The 26,353-nt window shown below is 39.2% G+C and overlaps 1 protein-coding gene across 1 annotated transcript in view; it reads right to left on the bottom strand.

Moving 5' to 3' along the window:
- LOC126234997 (uncharacterized) overlaps window positions 1-26,353 on the bottom strand; it is a 347,601-nt gene that overhangs the window by 92,243 nt on the left and 229,005 nt on the right. Inside the window, exons 3-5 of the mRNA XM_049943735.1 lie at window positions 18,796-18,925; window positions 16,630-16,733; window positions 7,126-7,303 (exon numbers count right to left, since the gene is read on the bottom strand). Coding sequence (XP_049799692.1) covers window positions 7,126-7,303; window positions 16,630-16,733; window positions 18,796-18,925 — 412 coding nt within the window. The remainder of the gene's footprint in view (window positions 1-7,125; window positions 7,304-16,629; window positions 16,734-18,795; window positions 18,926-26,353) is intronic.

Raw genomic sequence — 26,353 nt, 5'->3', positions numbered from 1 at the left:
AAGAGGACATTGTTATCAGGAGAAAGAAAACTGGCGTTATACGGATCGGAGCGTGGAATGTCAGATCCATTAATCGGGTAGGTAGGTTAGAAAATTTAAAAAGGGAAATGGATAGGTTAAAGTTAGATATAGTGGGAATTAGTGAAGTTCGGTGGCAGGAGGAACAAGACTTCTGGTCAGGTGAATACAGGGTTATAAATACAAAATCAAATAGGGGTAATGCAGAAGTAGGTTTAATAATGAATAAAGAAATAGGTGTATGGGTAAGCTACTACAAACAGCATAGTGAATGCATTATTGCGGCCAAGATAGACACGAAGCCCACGCCTACTACAGTAGTACACGTTTATATGCCGACTAGCTCGGCAGATGATGAAGAAATTGATGAAATGTATGATGAGATAAAAGAAATTATTCAGGTAGTGAATGGAGATGAAAATTTAATAGTCATGGGTGACTGGAATTCATCAGTAGGAAAAGGGAGAGAAAGAAACATAGTAGGTGAATATGGATTGGGGCTAAGAAATGAAAGAGGAAGCCGTCTGGTAGAATTTTGCGCAGGGCATAATCATAGCTAATACTTGGTTTAAGAATCATGAAAGAAGGTTATATACATGGAAGAACCCTGGAGATACTAAAAGGTATCAGATAGATTATATTATGGTAAGACAGAGATTTAGGAACCAGATTTTAAATTGTAAGACACTTCCAGGGGCAGATGTGGACTCTGACCGCAATCTATTGGTCATGAACTGTAGATTAAAACTGAAGAAACTGCAAAAAGGTGGGAAGTTAAGGAGATGGGACCTGGATAAACTGACAGAACCAGAGATTGTACAGAGTTTCAGGGAGAGCATAAGGGAACAATTGACAGGAATGGGGGAAAGAAATACAGTAGAAGAAGAATGGGTAGCTTTGAGGGATGAAATAGTGAAGGCAGCAGAGGATCAAATAAGTAAAAAGATGAGGGCTAGTAGAAACCCTTGGGTAACAGAAGAAATATTGAATTTAATCAATGAAAGGAGAAAATATAAAAAAGCAGTAAATGAAGCAGGCAAAAAGGAATACAAACATCTCAAAAATGACATTGACAGGAAGTGCAAAATGGCTAAGCAGGGATGGCTAGAGGACAAATGTAAGGATGTAGAGGCTTATCTCACTAGGGGTAAGATAGATACTGCCTACAGGAAAATTAAAGAGACCTTTGGAGAAAGGAGAACCACTTGCATGAATATCAAGAGCTTTGATGGAAACCCAGTTCTAAGCAAAGAAGGGAAAGCAGAAAGGTGGAAGGAGTATATAGAGGGCCTATACAAGGGTGATGTACTTGAGGACAATATTATGGAAATGGAAGAGGATGTAGATGAAGATGAAATGGGAGATACGATACTGCGTGAAGAGTTTGTCAGAGCACTGAAAGACCTGAGTCGAAACAAGGCCCCGGAAGTAGACAACATTCCATTGGAACTACTGACGGCCTTGGGAGAGCCAGTCCTGACAAAACTCTACCATCTGGTGACCAAGATGTATGAGACAGGCGAAATACCCTCAGACTTCAAGAAGAATATAATAATCCCAATCCCAAAGAAAGCAGGTGTTGACAGATGTGAAAATTACCGAACTATCAGTTTAGTAAGTCACAGCTGCAAAATAGAGGGCTATTACAAACGATTGAAGCGATTTCATAAATTCACTGTAGCTACATTCATTGACATATGGTCACGACACACTACAGATACGTAGAAAAACTCATAAAGTTTTGTTCGGCTGAAGGTGCACTTCAGGTTTCTGCCGCCAGAGCGCTCGAGAGCGCAGTGAGACAAAATGGCGACAGGAGCCGAGAAAGCGTATGTCGTGTTTGAAATGCACTCACATCAGTCAGTCATAACAGTGCAACGACACTTCAGGACGAAGTTCAACAAAGATCCACCAACTGCTAACTCCATTCGGCGATGGTATGCGCGGTTTAAAGCTTCTGGATGCCTCTGTAAGGGGAAATCAACGGGTCGGCCTGCAGTGAGCGAAGAAACGGATGAACGCGTGCGGGCAAGTTTCACACATAGCCCGTGGAAGTCGATGAATAAAGCAGAGCAGGGAGCTAAACGTACCACAGCCGACGGTTTTTTCTGTAGAAAAGGCCAAAGCAGAAGCCTTACCGTTTACAATTGCTACAAGCCCTGACACCCAATGACAAAGTCAAACGCTTTGAATTTTCGGCGCGGTTGCAACAGCTCATGGAAGAGGATGCGTTCAGTGCGAAACTTGTTTTCAGTGATGAAGCACCATTTTTTCTTAATGGTGAAGTGAACAGACACAATGTGCGAATCTGGGCGGTAGAGAATCCTCACGCATTCGTGCAGCAAATTCGCAATTCACCAAAAGTTAACGTGTTTTGTGCAATCTCACGGTTTAAAGTTTACGGCCCCTTTTTCTTCTGCGAAAAAAAACATTACAGGACATATGTATCTGGACATGCTGGAAAATTGGCTCATGCCACAACTGGAGACCGACAGCACCGACTTCATCTTTCAACAGGATGGTGCTCCACCGCACTTCCATCATGATGTTCGGCATTTCTTAAACAGGAGATTGGAAAACCGATGTATCGGTCGTGGTGGAGATCATGATCAGCAATTCATGTCATGGCCTCCACGCTCTCCCGACTTAACCCCATGCGATTTCTTTCTGTGGGGTTATGTGAAAGATTCAGTGTTTAAACCTCCTCTACCAAGAAACGTGCCAGAACTGCGAGCTCGCATCAACGATGCTTTCGAACTCATTGATGGGGACATGCTGCGCCGAGTGTGGGAGGAACTTGATTATCGGCTTGATGTCTGCTGAATCACTAAAGGGGCACATATCGGACATTTTTGAATGCCTAAAAAAACTTTTTGAGTTTTTGTATGAGTGTGCAGAGCATTGTGAAAATATCTCAAATAATAAAGTTATTGTAGAGCTGTGAAATCGCTTCAATCATTTGTAATAACCCTGTCCTAACGCAAATTCTTTACAGATGAATGGAAAAACTAATAGAAGCCGACTTCGGGGAAGATCAGTTTGGATTCCGTAGAAATGTTGGAACACGTGTGGCAATACTGACCCTACGACTTATCCTAGTAGAAAGATTAAGGAAAGGCAAACCTACATTTCTAGCATTTGTAGACTTAGAGAAAGCTTTTGACAATGTAGATTGGAATACTCTCTTTCAAATTCTAAAGGTGGCACGGGTAAAATATAGAGAGCAAAAGGCTATTTACAATTTGTACAGAAACCACATGGCAGTCATAAGAGTCAAGGGACATGAAAGGGAAGCACTGGTTGGGAAGGGAGTGAGACAGGGTTGTAGGCTGTCCCCAATGTTATTCAATCTGTATATTGAGCAAGCAATAAAGGAAACAAAAGAAAAGTTTGGAGTAGGTATTAAAATCCATGGAGAAGAAATAAAAACTTTGAGGTTCGCCGATGACATTGTAATTCTGTCAGAGACAGCAAAGGACTTGGAAGAGCAGTTGAACGGAATGGACAATGTCTTGAAAGGAGGGTATAAGATGAACACCAACAAAAGCAAAACGAGGATAATGGAATGTAGTCAAATTAAATCGGGTGATGCTGAGGGAATTAGATTAGGAAATGAGACACTTAAAGTAGTAAAGGAGTTTTGCTATTTGGGGAGAAAAATAACTGATGATGGTCGAAGTAGAGAGGATACAAAATGTAGACTGGCAATGGCAAGGAAAGTCTTTCTGAGTAAGAAAAATTTGTTAACATCGAGTATAGATTTAAGTGTCAGGAAGTCGTTTCTGAAAGTATTTGTATGGAGTGTAGCCATGTATGGAAGTGAAAGATGGACGATAAATAGTTTGGACAAGAAGAGAATAGAAGCTTTCGAAATGTGGTGCTACAGAAGAATGCTGAAGATTAGATGGGTAGATCACATAACTAATGAGGATGTATTGAATAGAATTGGGGAGAAGAGGAGTTGGTGGCACAACTTGACAAGAAGAAGGGACCGGTTGGTAGGACATGTTCTGAGGCATCAAGGGATCATAAATTTAGCATTGGAGGGCAGCATGGAGGGTAAAAATCATAGAGGGAGACCAAGAGATGAATACACTAAGCAGATTCAGAAGGATGTAGGCTGCAGTAGGTACTGGGAGATGAAGAAGCTTCCACAGGATAGAGTAGCATGGAGAGCTGCATCAAACCAGTCTCAGGACTGAAGACCACAACAACAACAACAACATCAACAAGATACTGCTGGAAATTTTTTGCAATGTTTAAGGGAGCCTTTGGGCACAACAGCCTTTCCAGATCACAACTGAACATGTAGCACAAAATATTCAGAGGGGGTTGGGAAGAGTTTGGTGATGAGGCCCATGTAGGAAGCCTGTCAGCACTGTGAATGGATGACCATGTCACTGGTGTGTGTCACTTACTGAATTCAGACCATCGACAGAATGTTCGCTTGATGTCACAATTACTGGACTTGCTGAAAACAGCTATTCATGAGATTGTATCAGAAGATATGGCCATGTGAAAGATTTGCGTAAAACTTGCTCCCAGAGTTTTGACTGACGTGCTGAAGCAACACCAAGTGAGAGTGTGTGAAGAACTCAAGCAACTCTGTGGAGATGGTTCAAATTTCCTGTGCAGAATGGCACATGACATCATCACCACGCTAGAAGAAAGCTCGCATGAGCAAGTCCTGGGTGAAGTCCATGCTCATTTGTATTTTTTTTTTTTTCAATCTGAAGGGGATAGTGCACAATTAGTACATACCCCCTGGTCAGACCGCAAACCCTAAATTTTAAAAATAAGTGCTCCACAGAGCGAATCACAATGGCACCCACATCCATAAGGAGTTGGACACTTCGTGGAAACCATTCGACTCGAATCGGTATGATGATGATGATGCCACAGCCACACTACAGTCCCAATCCGATCCTGATGGACTTCTTTTGGTTCCTCAGCTGAAAAGGAACCTCAAAGGAAAGCATTTTGAGATGGTGGACAACATGCAAGCTACTCTGATGGCTTCCCTGAAGAGTGTCCCAATGAGGAGTTCCAGAAAGCTTACAACACATGTAAATTGCACTGGCAAGAATGTATCGATGCAGAGGGCCATGTTTCAAAAAATTTTACGTTGTTGAACTCTGAGGGATAAAGTTGTACAGTGCAATGGTGGGTGGGGAGGAAATAGGAGCATTAGAGGGATTATCATATGCCTCTCTGCAGTAGTGACAAATTTAGTGTTACGTGAAAAATGACAGGTGAATTAAGGTTGAAGTTAAGGGTAAGGAGTGTGAAAGGGGCTAATGGGAGGTTTTGGCCAGTGATCAGAATCAGCCAATGTGCCTGACAGGCCCCACCAACTTTCCAACACCGCAACAACCCCATTCCTGAAGTTCAACATGCCCTCCAGCAGCTCCTCTAAAGACTGGGTCCATCCCAAAACCTAATACCTGAATTAATATTACTTATCAATACACCTTTTAACTACCTGCCAAAGCTCCTTGAGTGAACTCCAGTGGTCACTCCTTCACAGCCATTTACAACACTCCCTCTGACAGATCCTCTGACTCCACTGGCAACACCAACCAATTGTCTGCAGCCACCATTGCTACATACATAACACCACTCAACTCCTAGACTGTATCTCACATTTCCTGCCCCATTACAACCAAACTCCTTGCTTGTCACAGTGGACGATACATCCCTGTCGACTGACATCCTCCAGCTTGTGTTCTTGCTGCCAGGGAACACTACCTCCCTCAGTGCCCTTCTGGACCTGCACTCACGTCTCATTCCTAAGTCTTTTCGTTAGTCATGTTCTAAATTGTAATTATCTCCCCTTTGAAGGTCAAATCTGAAAAAAAATTGTGGAAATACTGTGGGTACCCACATGGCATCCCCCTACACTAATTTATTTATGTGTGACCTGCTATATGCAAAATGAAAGATGACACCTTCCATGGAGAATTCTGGGGGCAGATGAATATGCAGAACCACTTACAGCTGCTTCACAGACCACTTCTATGTGACCCCACCTGCTCCTCACAACACCAGATCTTATTAACTATGCACATCCTCCATTCTCGCAGTCCTCACAGCCCATACCTCACTAGAACCTGTCATTCTCCCTAACTTTATCCACACCATTTCCTCTCCTGCCATCTTAAACATCATATCTGTGTTGTCCAAACCTTTCAGTTACTTGTGCATCCATCTCTTCTGCCCCTGCCTTCTGATACCATCCCACTGCTTCCTTGTTGAGTACATCTCCCAGTCATCTTAATCCTTTCTTTTCCTCAATTTCTGTCAGCCTAAGCAACCACAGTTGAAACCACTGTGGATGGATGTGTTTTGAATCGCTGCGTGGTTGTGTTGGGAGAGCATGTTCCTCAACTAGGAAAAGAGTGGTGGCTCAAAAGGTGGCAAAGACTTTGTAGTATTACACATGTCTATGCACTGTGCAGTAATCAACTACAAATCATTGGTTGTCTCTTGTCATTTATGTTCATTATAACAAAATAAGCTGCATGAATTGTTTCTGAGTATGGCTAGATGCCAACTATTTACAGTTTGCTAAATAGCATGGTGGCTCAAATTTAATACAAATGAAAATGTTAAGCCTTAAATTGCTCATGTAGCAAGGAGCACACTTCTTTTTTTTCTTTCAGCCTACAAATGTGACCAGTTTTTAATTATATGTAATTGTCAACTGAATAGAGAAGCTGATTAAGTTAAATGATTTAATAATTATAATATCATCTGTTTTTTCTTCAATGAATCTTTCTGCCTCACACTGTATGTTTACACCAAAAGTGAATCTTTACAATAATTACAGATCTACTGCAAGGAAAGATACACTCCTAACATACACTATAAACATGCTGGGCCACATTTTAAATCCACAGAATGCAGGAAATATTTCTCATATTCAAGGATGAAGATATTATGAAGGGATTTTTCACACTCTGACTACTCTCTGCATTATGATGTAATGTATCACACTTAGTTACAATTTAAAAAATGAAAAATACAGGATGGAATGTAACAATATTGTTAACATTGTTAGTAACAATTTAGTTAGTTTGAAACAGCAATTACTGAAAAAGTGCTTACAGTATGAACGTAGCGTGAATGAAATTCAGTTGCCTCCTTAAGGAAAGTCAGACCAGGATGTGTGTCAACAACATCTTGCACAAGAGGTACAAAGTCATCCGCAACCAAAGGGCGCATTTGCCCTTTAGTGAGTATATACATGAAACGGGATGCCTGGTCATGACAGGATGACGATAACCTAAAATAAAAACAAAACATAACAAAAAATTCACTGTACTTCATTCAGTGACACATTAAATATCTTATTAGTATCCAAACTGATAGAGTATGATGGCTTAATCATAAAAATCCACAAATGAATGTAAATATTTATCAAAGTCACATGGCATAGACAATAAAATATTGTTATACCATAATCAGAAACAAGTTAAGCAAATGACTATGGTAATTGTATGAGAAAAATGGTCACCAAAATGAAAGATATAGAAAAGATTCAAAGAAGATCTGCACGATTCAATCTGATCTTGAAACTGAAACTGAAACATATCAGCGCACACTCTGCTGCAGAGTGAAAATCTCTTTCTGCAATCTGAGCTTGTTTAGTCAATGTACGAACATTACAGAAGTGCTCAACAGTCAGTAGTGGATGATTTAACAAGAAGGTCATTATGCACACAGGAGAGACAACTCACAAAATTACATGAGTGCATGTTCCAAAGTGAGCCATGAAACCTACTGCTGCCCCAAATGTACATCTCCCTTAATCATCATGAAATTAGAATTAGAGAATCTCTGGCCAACATGGAGCAGTACAGACAGTCTTAGTTCCTGTGTACCATCTGTGAATGAAACAGGACAAAATACAAAAGGGGCAAAAGAGAGTGGTACACTTTGTAGCCTGTATCACACTGTTTAGTGTCTCTTGGAATATCAATAAAAACATAAACAGAAAAACTTCAACTTAATTTGTGACAAAGACACATAGCGTCTTACAGAATACAGATGTAGACAGATAAAAATATAGCTATGTAGACAAAAATTCAACATATCACATGGCAAATACACCCCCCCCCCACACACACACACAAACACACACTATGATTTCATAAGAGAACCACCTGCATTAGACAGTGGTGACAGAATCAAGAATGATGGCACTTTTGCTCTCATGTAGAGGTACGATGTTTCCCTAACCTGGGGTCCTAAATGTTCCACTTAAACCTGCTTGCTATATGCAAGTCTTGGTCTTCCTCTATAGATTTTATGTCCCCATTACCTTCCAATACCAAGTTAATTATATCTTGGTGGCTGAAGAAGTGTCCTACCAACCTATCCTTTTTTAATTAAGTTGTGCCACAAATTTCTTTTCTCCTCTATTCAATTCAGTACCTCTTCATTGGACAGCCAGTCTACCCAATTAATCTTCAACATTCCTCTATAGCACCACATAACAAAAGCTTCTATTCTTCTCCTATCTCTTCTGTTTATTGTCCACTTTTCTCTTCAATATTAAGGCTACACTCCAGACAAATACTTTCAGAAAAGACTTCCTAACACTTAAATAAATAACTGTCATCTTCGTATCATCGCAATAGACCTAGATGAAAAACCTGTCCCATAAATACTTCCATTACCACCAATTGTACATCTACATCTACATCTATTCCAGTCCGGTCACAGGCATCCCCTATCCCAGCAACGGCAGATGTACTTGTGAAAGGAGCCATGTGATCTACCAACTAGCTACAACTACTGTGCTCCATTCTACTTGGGCACAACAACTAATAAGCTGTCTGCCTGCACGAATGGCCACCTGTGGCCAAACTGCTTCATAGCCTGTGCCATCTGGGTTCTTCCTACTACCACCACCACCACCACCACCATCTCCACCACCGCCACCTTTCTCTGAATTGCACGGATGGGAACTCTCCTTATGACATGCCCTTCATTCCCATAACCACTCAGGTTCAACCTTCACTAGTCCCTGCCTTTCACTGCTTATCCTTCCATGCTTCCACTCCAGTATTACACACACCCTCTACTCTGCAAATGCACCTACATAGTCCTTTCCCCTTCTCTGCTTTGCTCCCTCTCCTCTCCACTCTCCTCCCCCCCCCCCCTCCCCCCGCCAGCACAATCTTCCAATGTAGCACCTTGAAGAACTATCCTGTACCCACCATATTCCTCCAACACACACTCACAGGCAGCATTACAGAACTTTGCACACCCTTACCCTGTTATCCCTATCCCTCCTCACCCTACAATTCTTCTATACCCCCATTACCCATGCCAGCTACATTGCTGCTCTTATCAGATGCGGTTAGAGATGCAGTGGCTACATGTGCATGAATTGTACTTCTGTGAATGTGTGTGAGTTTTCTACTTCTGAGCCGGCCGAGGTGGCCGAGCAGTTCTAGGCGCTACAGTCTAACCGCGCGACCGCTACGGTCGCAGGTTCGAATCCTGCCTCAGGCATGGATGTGTGTGATGTCCTTAGCTTAGTTAGGTTTAAGTAGTTCTAAGTTCTAGGGGACTGATGACCTGAGGAGTTGAGCCCATAGTGCTAAGAGTCATTTTTCTACTTCTGAAGAACTTTGTCCAAAAGCTGAATATTTCTACCATTCTTTTTCATTGTGCCTATCAGCAATTCAATTCCTCCTCTATATGATGAGTAACAATCTATCCTTTCCATATTACTGTTATTTCTTACTGGACTTTCCATTGTTCAATAGACGAAACATTTTTTTCTTTTTCAATAACTTTTTCCTTGTTATTGCCAATCTGTGTTTTAAATATTCTTTATTTCGCCCATTGTCAGTCATTTGATGTCAAAGTAACAAAGACCACTGACTCCTTTCATGTCTCATTTCCTAATCTAATTCCTCCACCATTGTCTCATGCAGTTAGGCTAGATTCAATTACCCTTGTTTTACTTTCTTTGATGTTCATCCTATAAATTCTTTTCAGGACACTATCCATTCCATTCAACAGATCTTCCAAGTCCTTTGGCGTTTATGACAAAATTACAATGCCATTGGCAAACCTTTAAAGTTTTTATTTTTTCTCCCAAACTTTTTTCCAAATACCACCTTTATTTCCTTTACTGCTTACTCTACACAGAGACTGAATAACAAGGGATTTAAGCTATGAACCTGACTAACTCCAGCCTTTCTTTCATACCCTTTTATTCTTATACATGCACTTTGATTCTGTACAAGATGTAGATAATCTTTTTCTCCCTCTATTTCATCTCTGCCATCTTCAGGCTGTCACAATAACAGCTCTCACTGACTAAACAGGGGATGATATGAAGGCTGCCTAGTTACTGTGTGCCTTTAAAATAAAATAAACAAGTGAATTCACCTCTGATGGTTTAATCTGACTGAAAAATAGTCACTAGGTTGAACATAAGAGCAAACAACATTAAATAACATACTCCAACTACAATGTTTAAATTTTAACTAAAATTGTTCATTGTCTTTAAAATTTGCATATTAATTCATAGGCTGCTAAAAGTAGCTATGTGATTAATGATTTGAAAACAACTGGAACCTCTTAATAGTGGTTAGCAAACATACCATATAAAAATAAAACACAAAAATAGCTGGAAAATGCAGACAGCTAAAATTTAACAGAAGCTACCACTAATTCACATATAAAAAGAGTCTAATCAACACACAATGCATTAACCTAAGTGTTGATTAATAGCAGAAAATATTCAAAGTCCTTCACTGGCAAACTGAGTTAAAGTCTAGACTCAGAGCACAAATTCAGAGTCCAAATGAACTTCAGATGCAAAAATACATCTTCTGCTAAACTAACGACGGAAATAAATCAGAGTCCTGACTGATGCAGGACAAATTTAAGTCCTCAATGAAGTCATGTGAAATATTTCTAAGAGTCATGACTGATGATGCAAAAAATTTCATCACCAAAAACGTGTGTGGCTGGATGACTGCTCAGACCAGGATAGATCTTGTCTCTTCAAACTTGAACCATATGGTCTATAATCGCAAGTTCACTACCACCCTTTCAAAGCCTCCCCTCCATGGAATCACCCTACATCTATGTTGCTTAATGACTTTGTATTTTCACCAGCCTGATATATAACTTTTTACACATAACTGATATTCAAAATCTGATTGAGCCATTAGTTGTGCACTAAAATTCTAATCAAAACTGATAACTTACACTTAATATTTGTGTAGTAATTTGGGCAAAGTTTAAAATTAAACGAATGCAAAGTTTTGTTGCAGTTCTAAATATCAGTTCATAATCCTTATGCTGTGATATTTTTCTTCCTCTTTTCACTGAAGTTATCAGAACAATGATAGCTGTAACTGTTTCTAAGTTGCATGTGAAACTATGCAAAAGAATAAATAATGAATTTAAAAAACACACAATAAAAAATATAAATTTTACAAACTAAATGTTGGATGTGGTGTGCAATTTTGTTCATCAATGCATACTGCCTTGCTGATTGCATATGTGTCTTGTATCAGACTATATATTGATTTTTAATTAAAGTTCGATTAAAAAGTATCCCATAGCTTAATTAATTACATTACAAAACATGTAAGTCGTTCAATTGATGCATATCACTGAGAGCTACAGTTTGAGTGCTTGACCTCTTTTGTGCCATAAATATTATAAAAGTTATTAAATATTTGCTGAATTTCAGTTACAAAATCATCTCGGTGCTGTATCTCCTAACTTACATTAATTACAAATCATATCTGTATACTGGCATACTGACATATTGTTTTTCACTTCACATATTACAGTTTGCACTGTGGGTGCAAGTATGTGAACAATATAACATATGCCACTGTGTCCACTAGAGGGCAAACTAGCATAATGTCTGCTACTTTGAATCTGGCATGTCAAAATGAGAGGCTGGTTTGAAAAGTTCTCAGAATCACCACAAGAGGTCAGTGCTAGTGCAACGAGTTTTTCACGTGATATTCATTGAACTGTTGCCTGTAAACACGTGCCACATCAGCGATCTTGGAAAAGAGCTGTGGCAGTGACGTGGCTCTGTTGTTGTTCCCATGTAGTGATTTTCGAAGATGGAAAAAACTGAGATTCGAGCAGTGATTAAGTACTTCTTAAAGAAAGGTATGAAAGCAAAGGACATTCATGCCGATTTCCAGAATACACTGGGGGACTCTGCTCCTTCATATTCAACTGTTGCCAAGTGGACAAATGAATTTAAATTTGTTCAGGAGAGCTTGAGAGATGTTCTGTGCAGTGGTCAGCCAAGATGTGTCACTACTTCAGAAATCATTGCAAAAGTACACAAATGGTCATGGAGGATCGCCGATTGAAAGTGCATTAAATTTTTCACGCTTGCCAGATGTCATCCGAGAGGGTATATCACATTTTAACTGAAGAATTAGAAATCAAAAAATTATCTGCAAGATGCGTGCTGCGGCTCTTGATGCTGGATCAAAAAAAGCATGAGAATGGGCATATCGGAACAATGTTTGGCCTGTTTTAGGAGCAACAAACAAGATTTTTTGTGCCAGTTTGTGACCACAGATGAAACTTGGGTGCACTACTATACCCTAGAGACAAAACAACAGTCAAAGCAGTGGAAACATGCTGATTCTCCGCCACCAAAGAAAGGAAAGACAATTCCTTCGGCGGGAACGGTCATGACATCAGTGTTCTGGGATGCAAAGGGGATTCTGTTTGTAGATTATCTCCCCATTGGGCAAACAATTACTGGAGAATACTATGCCAACCTGCTAGACAAACTGCAACAAAAGATAGGGGAAATAAGGCCAGGTTTAGCAGGGAATAAAGTCATCTTCCATCAAGACAATACATACCCACACACATGTGCCATCGTCATGGCAAAATTACACAAACTAAGGTATGAACTGTTGTCACATCCACCTTATTCACCTGATATGGCTCCGCTAGACTTCCACCTCTTCCCAAAACTGAAAATTTTTCTTGGTGGATGAAGATTCACTTCAAACGAAGAATTGATAGCCAGAGTTGACAACTATTTTGCAGGCCTGGAGGAAACTCATTTTCGAGATGGGATCATGGCACTGGATCATCACTGGAGCAAGTGCATTAATCTACAAGGAGACTATATTGAAAAATAAAAGAAGTTTCAGCGATGTAAGTAGTTTTTTTCTATTCCATTCCGAAAACTTTACAAACCACCCTCGTAGCTCAGCTGCCTGGCTGCCATGGGCACTGAGAGCTGGCTGCCATGGGTGCCGAAAGCAGCCATGAGCCAGCAGCCGACACATCACCACTGCCTTGCCTGTAGCCATGTGTGCCCAGCCTATATGTCCCAGAGCATCACTCGTGACCGAAACATATCATCCATGCACAAATATAATCTGTCATGTCACAAGGCCTACAAGTGACAAAATACTACATTCATCAGACCTTTTCCCTACACTAAACAGGATGAAACTTGATACAACATTTTTTATGCTAATTGCTAATGGCAATAAAAAGTTCAGCTTCTTATTTGCAGAGCTTTTCGAGATAAATAAAATTATGTAAAACACAAAATTTACAGCTCCCATGAATAAGCGACAAGTTCATAAGTATTGGCTAAAAGCAATGACGGTGTTTGATGATATATCTAGCTTTACAATGTCAAAACAAAACCATTTCCTGTAAAGCTCTTTTCGTTCTGTAATAATTTTAATTTTATTGGTGTTCTGATTTATGTTAATAGTACCAATTTCATTTGTTTTATTATTTGAGTGAATGAGGAAATAAGTGTGGCATGTACACGACAGGTGAATCTTTACAACAGTATGCAAACGAGAGAGCACGGAAACATGCATTTGCATTGTGTCTGAGTCACACCAGTATGCAACCTAGAGAGCATGGGAACATGCATTTGCATTTAATAATTCTGTCTACAGGAAAATCAGAATGGGATTGGTTCGAGGCGGCCACATTGGATTTGGCCAATCAGAAACAAGACATTTTGCACACATTTAAACTGTGAACAGGATTGCAAGCTCAAATAAGGAGGTGTCTGTGTACAGCACTGATGATGGTTGATTGTGTCATCAGTGAGCTCTGAAAAAAATGTATTAATCATAATAAATCATGAAATGTGATTGAAAAAAATCGGAACATATTTAAGAATGAAAATAAATGATTACGGAAACTCTGGGTTTTTTCTCTGTGCACTCTGACTTTATTTCAAAGAACTAAAATTCTACATTAACTTGCTGTGCAATTGTAATTGAGAACTTCATAACTTGAAAGTACACATTCATGAAGTACAGGGTGTTCATAAAAGAATGTCCCCTTTATAAATTTTAATACTATCATCTATAAGTGTTTTACAGTTCTGGTTGAACATCACAATTAAACTGTAACTCAAACAGTTTTAGATAATGAGTACTGCTTTGTTGTTTTCCCGCTTGTACTACGACATATGCCCCACACACTAAATGGCGATTCCCGAATGTAAAGCATTTTGTGTTCTGCAGTTTGCTAAGAATGAATCTGTAATTTTGGTTCAACATGTGTTTTGTTTAAAGTTTAATTCTGACCCCTATGTTGCAAACTCATCTGCCACATGTGAGGCACAGAAAAGAAGCTCCTGCTTCCATTTCTCTGGACTTGATAACAGAGCTGTGGGAAGAATTGGATTTTAGGTTGGATGTACACCATGTCACTAAAGGTGCACATATTGAACATTTGTAAGAGAAAGTACGTTAGTTTACCATCAATTTCATGTATCATCTGTTGTAGTTCAAACAAGACTGTTATGCTACTGGAACTGGGACATTATTTGATGGACTATGTGCGCATTCAAACCATGGAAAATCATTGTGTATTTTCATTATTTGGTTGGTTACTTAAGACTGATCGTGCTGTAGGTGTGAAAGATGCATTGCAAACTGTGTATCAAATGGGCTAGATTACAGTTCATCACAGTAATAGGAACGACAACAATAACGTACTGTTAACAGGTGAACGAAAGGATACCTCACTATTATGCATTTTTAAGCACTGGCTTAAGCCTGAATTAGTATTACATACAAAAATAAATAAATTCTTTCCTCTTCCTATTGTTGCAAAAATAATAGCAAACAGGATGGCATAGCAATTTACATTAGGGAAAATATAGATTTTACTAACCTATCTAACTTAACTGGAACAAGTGTCAAAAAGGTCTACAAAATGCAGCTACAAAAATTTTTCATTTCAACCTGGATATTGTTATGGTTTACTGATCACCATCTGGAAATTCCGAACTTATATTAAATAAACTGGAGTCATTGTTAAACAATGTAAATAAGATGAATTAAGGTTTGATAATATGCAGTGACTTAAACATTGATTTTCTCACAAAATGTAAAAACGGAGAGACCCTTTTGAACTTTGCTACATCCTAGAATTTAAGGATGAAGTAAAAGTTGCTATCTGAGTAACAGATACTTGCAAAACAGTATATATGGCACTTCACTAAAAATTCTCAGTGCAGGCTTTAGTGACCATCTTGCTGAAATATTAAGCTCGAAAATAAAAGGCTGTATTACTAACAACATATCTTTAAGAACCACATGTAGAAGCTATAGTCAAGATAACATAAGCAGCTTCAATAGCTTATTTAAAAAAGGGTGGACAGGTTTAAAAATTAATGACATAAAGCAAAAATTCAACATCCTCATTAATATAGTAACCCTTTTCTTTCCAACTGCATTTCCACAAAGGACTGTTACCATGAGGGGGAATTCTAGAACAAACAGTTGGATCTCAAGGGGAAAAACAGTTTCATGCCAGATGAGGAGACTACTTCACAAAATATGTAACTTGCAACATTCTATGCCCGAATTACATGTATAATATAAAAAAGTCTCTAAAATAGAATAATCCCATTGAACTCTAATGTGCATAATATTCATTTGTTTGGAATCACATAGATTGTAAGATCAAGAGATATGTTTTTTGCAGTATTCATTTATTGTGGACCAGTTCCTGTCATCCACCTGCTTCTATCCTCTTCCTTGCACCACACATCCCAACACACTCCCACAAACAGCATTACAGTGTCTTCTCTCTCCCATACCCTGCTAGCCTCCACCTCCACCCCTCACCCCGCCCCATGTCTCTTCTGTATCCCCATTACCCGCCCTAGTTGAGATTACTACTCATCCTATTGGGGCCACAGTGCCCAGAGATGACCAATCATGTGTGCGTTGTACATGTATGAATATTTATATGTATACGCGTTTTTTCTTTATCTCATGAAGGGTTTGATCAGACAGCTAATCCAACAGTCTACTTTTAAAAGTGTCTGCCCACTGCTCAGTGTTTTTTCTAAGTGCTGAGTAGCAATCTATCTCACATTGTCATGAATATATGTCATAGCTTACAAAAAATACTGTTAACAAGCTTGCAGACCAGATAATTTATTAGGATAGGGCTTTCCTGTTTAAAAAAAGGAGGGGGAGGCTAAAATGGCTATCGAATGACAGGTGCAAATTTTTAAAATCCCAGCTTTACTATTCATTACTATGATCAACACTACATCAAAATGCAGCACTCCCATTTGAACATACTTACTGCTTCCAGAAATCTATGAAGGAATTCGCTTCGACGTGTCCTAATTTTTCACCTCCAGCAGCAATGAAAAGTGGAACTTTCCAGTACAATGGGCAGTCACATGCCTAAAACCATAAGCATATATTATTTCATGCAAGATTCATACATATGCACTGGATAATTTATCCTTGCACAGGGAATCAGCAAAATGAAATAAATGAACAACTCATGTTAAAACATATAACCAAGTGTCACATACAAATATTTTCTAATTTTGCAGTATATTCATCTCAATTAAATTTATACTGTAGTAAGTTCAATTATTCCATCCATTTCTTTTCCAGTTTATCAAAAACTCTAACGTGCAGCTTAAAGTTTTTCATTTCATTATTAATGCCTAGTAAATAAAATATTTAATGTCACAATACATATACATGCTGAGCATAGGCCGTAAATGAACATCAGGCAGAAGGCCACTCATGACAGTGATTGTTTTACAGTTACTTGTCAATATTGTTGATTTTTAGCTGAGAATGTGACTAAAAGTAACATCTTTTTTAATGAACGGCTACATAAAAATTTAAAATGAATAGCTTCCTTTACTTAATGTTCAGAATAGAATTTGTACATTTATTTACACAAAGCTGCAAGTATTTACTCTTTTGAATTTTTAATGATGTTTAAGATCGTTAAAAATGATACCTAAATTGCAAGAGCACAATGTCCAAAGCACACACCATTTTGGAGAAATACCATACTCCAAGAATCAGGTAATGCAACGACACATATTGCTATTCATTCCATCACTAAATTACTTGAAAAGGAAATTCCTTTATCAGTCTTTTCTCTACAAAATTTATTATTGGCATGTGTAAGTGTGGTACATAGTATCTTCATCAGGAGCTTATTGACCTCTTGGCAGGATAAGTTGGATGGTGGGGCTCACAGCTCAATGCCTCCTGAGTTGCCTGTGTTTTGTGCAGAAAGCAAAATATAACTACTGATGGTAATGAAAGTTACTATGCTGTTATACAGGTCAGATTGCTGGGCTAAAACATAATAGGCCTTAAGTGAATATAAACACTCGAAATTATGTTCTATAAAATTAAGCAAAATGCATCCATATCCTGTAAGTCTCTTCTCCTGATCATTTGGCAGAGAACAGTCCAGTCATCTGGTAAGACTAAGGATACAGTCTCAAATCTCCCTTATACAATGGGAGAGGGCTGGACATTTTCTGCTGAAATATCAGCAGAGGAGTCTTACTTGATATGGCTCCATTTGCATAATTTTATGGATAAAGCATTATACCATGAGAACATGAAGAGTTACACCTGAAATGATGTTCCTCATATCTGCGAAAGTTAAAATGGCCGTACAAGGGGATGTAGGTGCACTGCTAACACCATAAAAAATGTCACTGCAGAATAAAACTACATGGAAACAAGATGTTTCGCAAATGTAGCAGACAGGAATTCCAAAACAAATTCAACATTACATCGCTTTATGAAGAAGATCTGTGAGAACACTGGGGACAAGGTGGTGAAATCAAACAAGACTTCTGCAACCTAAATCTGCAAAGACCAAAGAATAAGTTATAGTTTATTATTAATGACATTTAGTTTTGAAAATAGCATACAAATCATTTGTGACAGTTATGTCTCTCTATCATATGTTATGATTTACTGAAACATATCCACAGAGCTGGGACATACAGAAAATGATAATAAATGAAGCAAAGAAATGATGCTACATTTTGCATAACAGTGGAAGATAGCCTAGTTTTCAGCCATTCTGTAAAATCATCTCCACTGACTGCTGGCATCCAATAAAATTTTTTTTTTTTTCTGATCAAGCCACTAGTTACGAAAGAAAGATGATGCTAATTGATCTCCTCCAGACTGAACTTCTGCCATACTTCAGTAATAAATGGTACCTCCCCCCTCCCCTGCCATCACCAATGAACCAAACATTGTTCCCTACACACTTCTCTCTCTCTCTCTCTCTCTCTCCTCCTCCTTCTCCTCCCCCCCCCCCCCTCTCCCCCTTTACAATGATTTAGAGAGCACACTTCTATCTGGATTACAAGACTACTATTCTCAATAGCATGAATGGAAATGAAGCATCTAACATACTTTGAAAACCACAAGGAACCACATCTTTTAAAACTAGTGGAAAGACACTCACCTTGGTGATAACTGTAAAATTTTCTTGGGATACCTGCTGCCCAGGAAACTGTTGAAATGCAGCAGATATTTTTTGAACTACAGCATCCAAATTTTGTTCGCTGCTTGGCTTCCCTTTGGGGAAATAAAACCTGAACAAGAAACACATAGATAATTAGTCATTTTTATAAAGTAAAAATATGTTGACAACATTTTTCAATATTTATCTTAGGAGTTTTGAAAAACATTGATGCATCAAAGTTTTGAGAAATAAGTTGTTTGTTGCTGAGCTCATTCTGTCATTTGGTTCAATGTGATTTACAAATGACAATGCGTGAAGGACATTAATGGATAAAATTTGGAGTAGGACACAGATGTGAATGAGAAGAATTTACAAAGCACAGAATGTGACTGTTGTCTTTTATGTCACTTCATTCTCCTCACTTACACTCCGGGATGATGATGGCATTGAAACAGAGGATGACACGCGTAAAGCTGAAATACTAAACACCTTTTTCCAAAGCTGTTTCACAGAGGAAGACCGCACTGCAGTTCCTTCTCTAAATCCTCGCACCAACGAAAAAATGGCTGACATTGACATAAGTGCCCAAGAAATAGAAAAGCAACTGGAATCACTCAACAGAGGAAAGTCCACTGGACCTGACGGGATACCAATTCGATTCTACACAGAGTACGCAAAAGAACTTGCCCCCCTTCTAACAGCCGTGTACCGCAAGTCTCTAGAGGAATGGAGGGTTCCAAATGATTGGAAAAGAGCACAGGTAGTCCCAGTCTTCAAGAAGGGTCGTCGAGCAGATGCGCAAAACTATAGACCTATATCTCTGACGTCGATCTGTTGTAGAATTTTAGAACATGTTTTTTGCTCGAGTATCATGTCGTTTTTGGAAACCCAGAATCTACTATGTAGGAATCAACATGGATTCCAGAAACAGCGATCGTGTGAGACCCAACTCGCTTTATTTGTTCATGAGACCCAGAAAATATTAGATACAGGCTCCCAGGTAGATGCTATTTTTCTTGACTTCCGGAAGGCATTCGATCCAGTTCCGCACTGTCGCCTGATAAACAAAGTAAGAGCCTACGGAATATCAGACCAGCTGTGTGGCTGGATTGAAGAGTTTTTAGCAAACAGAACACAGCATGTTGTTATCAATGGAGAGACGTCTACAGACGTTAAAGTAACCTCTGGCGTGCCACAGGGGAGTGTTATGGGACCATTGCTTTTCACAATATATATAAATGACCTAGTAGATAGTGCCGGAAGTTCCATGCGGCTTTTCGCGGATGATGCTGTAGTATACAGAGAAGTTGCAGCATTAGAAAATTGTAGCGAAATGCAGGAAGATCTGCAGCGGATAGGCACTTGGTGCAGGGAGTGGCAACTGTCCCTTAACATAGACAAATGTAATGTATTGTGAATACATAGAAAGAAGGATCCTTTATTGTATGATTATATGATAGCGGAACAAACACTGGTAGCAGTTACTTCTGTAAAATATCTGGGAGTATGCGTGCGGAACGATTTGAAGTGGAATGATCATATAAAATTAATTGTTGGTAAGGCGGGTACCCGGTTGAGATTCATTGGGAGAGTGCTTAGAAAATGTAGTCCATCAACAAAGGAGGTGGCTTACAAAACACTCGTTCGACCTATACTTGAGTATTGCTCATCAGTGTGGGATCCGTACCAGATCGGGTTGACGGAGGAGATAGAGAAGATCCAAAGAAGAGCGGCGCGTTTTGTCACAGGGTTATTTGGTAACCGTGACAGCGTTACGGAGATGTTTAATAAACTCAAGTGGCAGACTCTGCAAGAGAGGCGTTCTGCATCGCGGTGTAGCTTGCTCGCCAGGTTTCGAGAGGGTGCGTTTCTGGATGAGGTATCGAATATATTGTTTCCCCCTACTTATACCTCCCGAGGAGATCACCAATGTAAAATTAGAGAGATCAGAGCGCGCACGGAGGCTTTCAGACAGTCGTTCTTCCCGCGAACCATACGCAACTGGAACAGGAAAGGGAGGTAATGACAGTGGCACGTAAAGTGCCCTCCGCCACACACCGTTGGGTGGCTTGCGGAGTATAAATGTAGATGTAGATGTAGATGTACTGAAAGTTAGACACAATTTTTCCACAGTAGGATATCGTGTCCCAGGTATGTCTGCCTACCCCTGAGTAGGTACCTGGTAGTAAAATACCATTTTCTAGACATGTCTGCTACATCAGACTATGTGCCTGGTTTGAGAAACTAACTTCTTATCAGATTCATCTTGAGGTGAATTTCCTTTGTGGAATGCTCACTTCTTGCATCTAAACCTGCTTTAATAATAAATATGTTTTGAAGCATTCTGCTTGGGAACAAAGAAAAGTGTGTTTTGCTCAAGGCATGATCTTTAATTCTTTTATTTCTTCACATACATAATGCATAGTTTATTTTGTTTAGTTGTTAGACCCAAAATAGTGCTGATCACCACATCTTTCCATATAGTAACTATCGGACAATTATTAGCTGCAAAATTAAGCTGAAGAGTTTGATAATTTCTCTTGGATTGAATACAATTACGGGGAACAAAACTGTTCTGACTTATTGTAAAGAGGTACAAGCCCACCCTCCCCCTTCACAGTAGTATTTTCTGTATTATGTATAGTATAAGTAAATTACACAGTTTGTACAAAATATCCATTAGGAATGTTTAATCACTGTAGTACACAGAGTTTCAGTTGAGCATACAGTCTGCAGCACTGTCCCCAGAAATGATCATGGTCCTCTGGTTCTGGGTCAAGTGGAGGGACTGAACTAGAGACTTCGAATGTTCTGTGACAAGCTGGGGTGTGACTTCTTGGTCTTGCACCATAGGGTTGAGAACTGAAGGGTCCCCCTAAATGGGTCAGGTGTGCACTACACATCAGAGACTGCCACTCAGATAGCTGACTGTGTCGGGGTGCACACAAGGATTTTTCAGATTAGGTGACTCTCCATCCAGTCAACATGACAATATCTGTAGGAAACCTAGAAGATCAGAGTAACATTGAAAGAAATATCTCCCACAGGTAAGAGTATTAAAATCCTAATGGTTAACTGCTAAAGCATCGCAACAAAGTGCCAGAGTCTGAATCACTCCTGAAAAACACTGAAGTTCACATAATACTAGGTACAAGAAGCTGGTTGAAACCTGAAATTGATAGCAGTGAGATTTTGGGTGACAATTTAAGTGTATAGCGAAAGGATAGGCCATAGACAAAAATCTCAAATCCATCAAGATAGAAACTGAAGCTGCATCTGAGATTGTTTGGGCAAGACTCTGTATCAGAGGTGAGCATAAAATGACCAGACTCATCTCCTAATGTAACTGAAAACTTTAGAGAAAACCTCAGTTCACTTGTACATAAGTTCCCAATCATGCTGTAATCATTGGTGGAAAGTTTAATCATCCAACAATTAATTGGGAAAATTAGCTTTGTTAGCGGTGGATGAGGAAAGATATTCTATAGAACATTACTAAATGCCTTCTCTGAAAACTAACAAAAACAGATAGTCTGGAATATCGCTCATGATGGAAATATATTGGGTCAAATGACAACAAATAGACCTGACCTCCTTGAGGATGTCCACATCAAAAAGTGGTATCAGTGACTATGACATGGTTGTGGCAGCAATGATTACCAAAGTACAAAGGATAACTAAAACAAGCAGAAAGATGTGTATATTAGTAATCTAGATTTTAAAAAAATTAGTAGTGTCATATCTCAATGCGGAATTTGAAATTTTCAGCACAGGGCAGGAACATGTAGAGGAACTATGGCTCAAGATTAAAAGAATAATTGACCATGCACTGGATAGATATGTACCATGTAGAACAGTTCATAATGGGGGGCACTGTAAAGAAACTTCTAAGGAAACAGATTTCTGCGTAACAGGTGTAAAACAAAGCATAGGGGTACAGACAGAGAGATGCTGAATGAAACACATTTGACTGTCAAGGGAGCAATGAGTGAAGCCTTCAATAACTACCACAGTAGAATACTATCAAATTATGTTTCTGGTCACATGTAAAGGCCATTAGTGGCACCAGAACTAGTGTACAGTCCCTAGCAAATGAGATAGGAAATGAAACTGATAGTAGCAAAGCAAAAGCTGAAATGGTTAACTCCATTTTCAAATGTTATTATAGAAACAAAACCCAAGAGAATTGCCCCAATTTAATCTTCATACCACTGAAAAGATGAGTGAAATAAGTATTAGTATCAGTGGCATTGAGAAACAGATGAAATCATTAAAACTGCTGAAATTGTTAAAATTGACCAGAGCTCCAAGGCCTGATGGAATCCCTGCCAGATTCTAAACCAAATTTGTGGCTTAGTTAGCCCCTTTTCTAACTATAACCTATCACAGATCCCTCAAACACAAAATAATGCCCAGTTCTTGGAAAAAGCACAGGTCATACCAGCCAACAAGATGGTTACTAAAAGTGATCCACAAAACTACCATGCAATATCATTAACCTCAATTTGTTGCAGAATCGTAGAACATACACCAAGCTGAAACACAATGACATATCTCGAACAGAAAGATGTCCACTGTGTCAACCAGTATCGATTCTGAAAACATCGATTATGTGAAACCCAACTCGCACTTTTCTCACATGACATACTGAAAGCTTTGGATCATGGCAGTCAGATAGATGCAGTATTTTTTGATTTCACAAAAGCATTTGACTCAGTACTACACCTACGCTTATTGTCAAAAGTACAATCATATGGGGTAGCAGGCGAAATTTATGTCTGGATTGAAGACTTTTTGGTAGGGAGGACACAGCATGTTACCTTGGATGGACAGTCATCATCAGATGTAGAAGTAACTTCAGGTGTGCCCCAGGGAAGAGTGTGGGACCCTTGCTGTTTATGCTGTATATTTATCTCCCTGCAGATACTAATAGTAACCTCAGACTTCTCACGTATGATGCAGTTATCTATGATGAAGTACTGTCTGAAAGAAGCTGCATAAATGTTCAGTCAGATCTTGATAAGGTTTCAAAGTGGTGCAAAGACTGGTAACTTGTTTTAAATGTTCAAAAATGTACAACTGTGCACTTTATTAAATGAAAAATTCTGTATCTTGTTGTTGTGGTCTTCAGTCCAGAGACTGGTTTGATGCAGCTCTCCATGCTACTCTATCCTGTGCAAGCTTCTTCATCTTCCAGTACCTACTGCAACCTACATCCTTCTGAATCTGCTCTGCTTAGTGTATTCATCTCTTGGTCTCCCCCTATGATTTTTACCCTCCACACTGCCCTCCAATACTAAATTGGTGATCCCATGATGCCTCAGAACATGTCCTACCAACTGATCCCTTCGTCTAGTCAAGGTGTGCCACAAATTTCTCCTCTCCCTAATTCTATTCAATAACTCCTCATTAGTTATGTGATCTACCCATCTAATCTTCAGCATTATTCTGTAGCACCACATTTTGAAAGCTTCTATTCTCTTCTTGTCCAAACTATTTATCGTCCACATTTCACTTCCATACATGGAAACACTCCATACAAATACTTTCAGAAACGACTTCCTGACACTTAAATCAATACTCAATGTTAACAAATTTCTCTTCTTCAGAAACACTTTCCTTGCCATTGCCAGTCTACATTTTATATCCTCTCTACTTCAACCATCATCAGTTATTTTGTTCCCCAAATACCAAAACTCATTTACTATTTTAAGCATCTCATTCCCTAATCTAATACCCTCAGCATCACCCGATTTAATTTGACTACATTCCATTATCCTCGTTTTGCTTTTCTTGATGTTCATCTTATATCCTCCTTTCAAGACACTGTCCATTCCGTTCAGCTGCTCTTCCAGGTTCTTTGCTGTCTCTGACAGAATTACAGTGTCATTGGCAAACCTCAAAGTTTTTATTTCTTCTCCATCGATTTTAATTCCTACTCCAAATTTTTCTTCTGTTTCCTTTACTGCTTGCTCAGTAAACAGATTGAATAACATCGGGGATAGGCTTCAACCCTGTCTCACTCCCTTCCCAACCAGTGCTTCCCTTTCATGCCCCTCGACCCTCGTAACTGCCATCTGGGTTCTGTACAAATTGTAAATAGCCTTTCGCTCCCTGCATTTTACCCCTGCCACCTTCAGCATTTGAAACAGAGTATTCCAGTCAACAGTGAAAAGCATTCTCTAAGTCTACAAATGCTAGAAACCTAGAAACATAGGCTTGCCTCTCCTTAATCTATTTTCTAAGATAAGTCGTAAGCCTCATGTGTTCCAACATTTCTAAACTGATCTTCCCCAAGGTCGGCTACTACTAGTTTTTCCATTTGTCTGTAAAGAATTCATGTTAGTATTTTGCAGCCATGGCTCATTAAACTGATTCAGTAATTTTCACATCTGTCAACACCTGCTTTCTTTGGGATTGGAATTATTATATTCTTCTCGAAGTCTGAGGGTATTTCGCCAGTCTCATACATCTTGCTCACCACATGGTAGAGTTTTGTCAGGACTGGCTCTCCCAAGGCTATCAGTAGTTCTAATGGAATGTTGTCTAGTCCCGGTGCCTGGTTTCAGCTTAGGTTTTTCAGTACTCTGTCAAACTCTTCACACAGTATCATATCTCCCAATTCATCTTCATCTATATCCTCTTCCATTTCCATAATATTGTCCTCAAGTACATCACCCTTGTACAAACCCTCTATATACTCCTTCCACCTTTCTGCTTTCCCTTCTTTGCTTAGAACTGGGTTTCCATCTGAGCTCTTGATATTCATGCAAGTGGTTCTCCTTTCTCCAAAGGTCTCTTTAATTTTCCTGTAGGCAGTATCTATCTTACCCCTAGTGAGATAAGCCTCTACATCCTTACATTTGTCCTCTAGCCATCCCTGCTTAGCCATTTTGCACTTCCTGCCGATGTCATTTTTGAGACGTTTGTATTCCTTTTTGCCTACTTCATTTATTGCATTTTTATATTTTCTCTTTTCATCAATGAAATTCAATATATCTTCAGTTACCCAAGGATTACTATTAGCCCTCGTCTTTTTACCTACTTGGTCCTCTCCTACCTTCACTATTTCATCTCTCAAAGCTACCCATTCATCTTCTACTGTATTTCTTTCCCCCATTCTTCTCAATCGTTCCCTAATGTTCTCCCTGAAACTCTGTACAGCCTCTGGTTCTGTCAGTTTATCCAGAACCTATCTTCTTAAATTCCCACCTTTTTGCAGTTTCTTCAGTTTTAATCTACAGTTCATAACCAATAGATTGTGTTCAGAGTCCACATCTGCCCCTGGAAATGTCTTACAATTTAAAACCTGGTTGCTAAATCTCTGTCTTACCATTATATAATCTATCTGAAACCTTCGAATATCTCCAAGCCTCTTCCATGTATACAACCTTCTTTTATGATTCTTGAACCTAGTGTTAGCTGTAATTAAGTTATGCTCTGTGCAAAATTCTACCAGGCGGCTTCCTCTTTCATATCTCACCCCTATTCCATATTCACCTACTACGTTTCCTTCTCTTCCTTTTCCTACTATCGAATTCCAGTCACCCATGACTAT

This window comes from Schistocerca nitens, chromosome 2 (assembly GCF_023898315.1).
Source record: "Schistocerca nitens isolate TAMUIC-IGC-003100 chromosome 2, iqSchNite1.1, whole genome shotgun sequence".
Lineage (NCBI taxonomy): Eukaryota > Metazoa > Arthropoda > Insecta > Orthoptera > Acrididae > Schistocerca > Schistocerca nitens.
The sequence above is the reverse complement of the archived record's forward strand: the minus strand, read 5'-3'. Positions and strand labels throughout refer to the sequence as shown.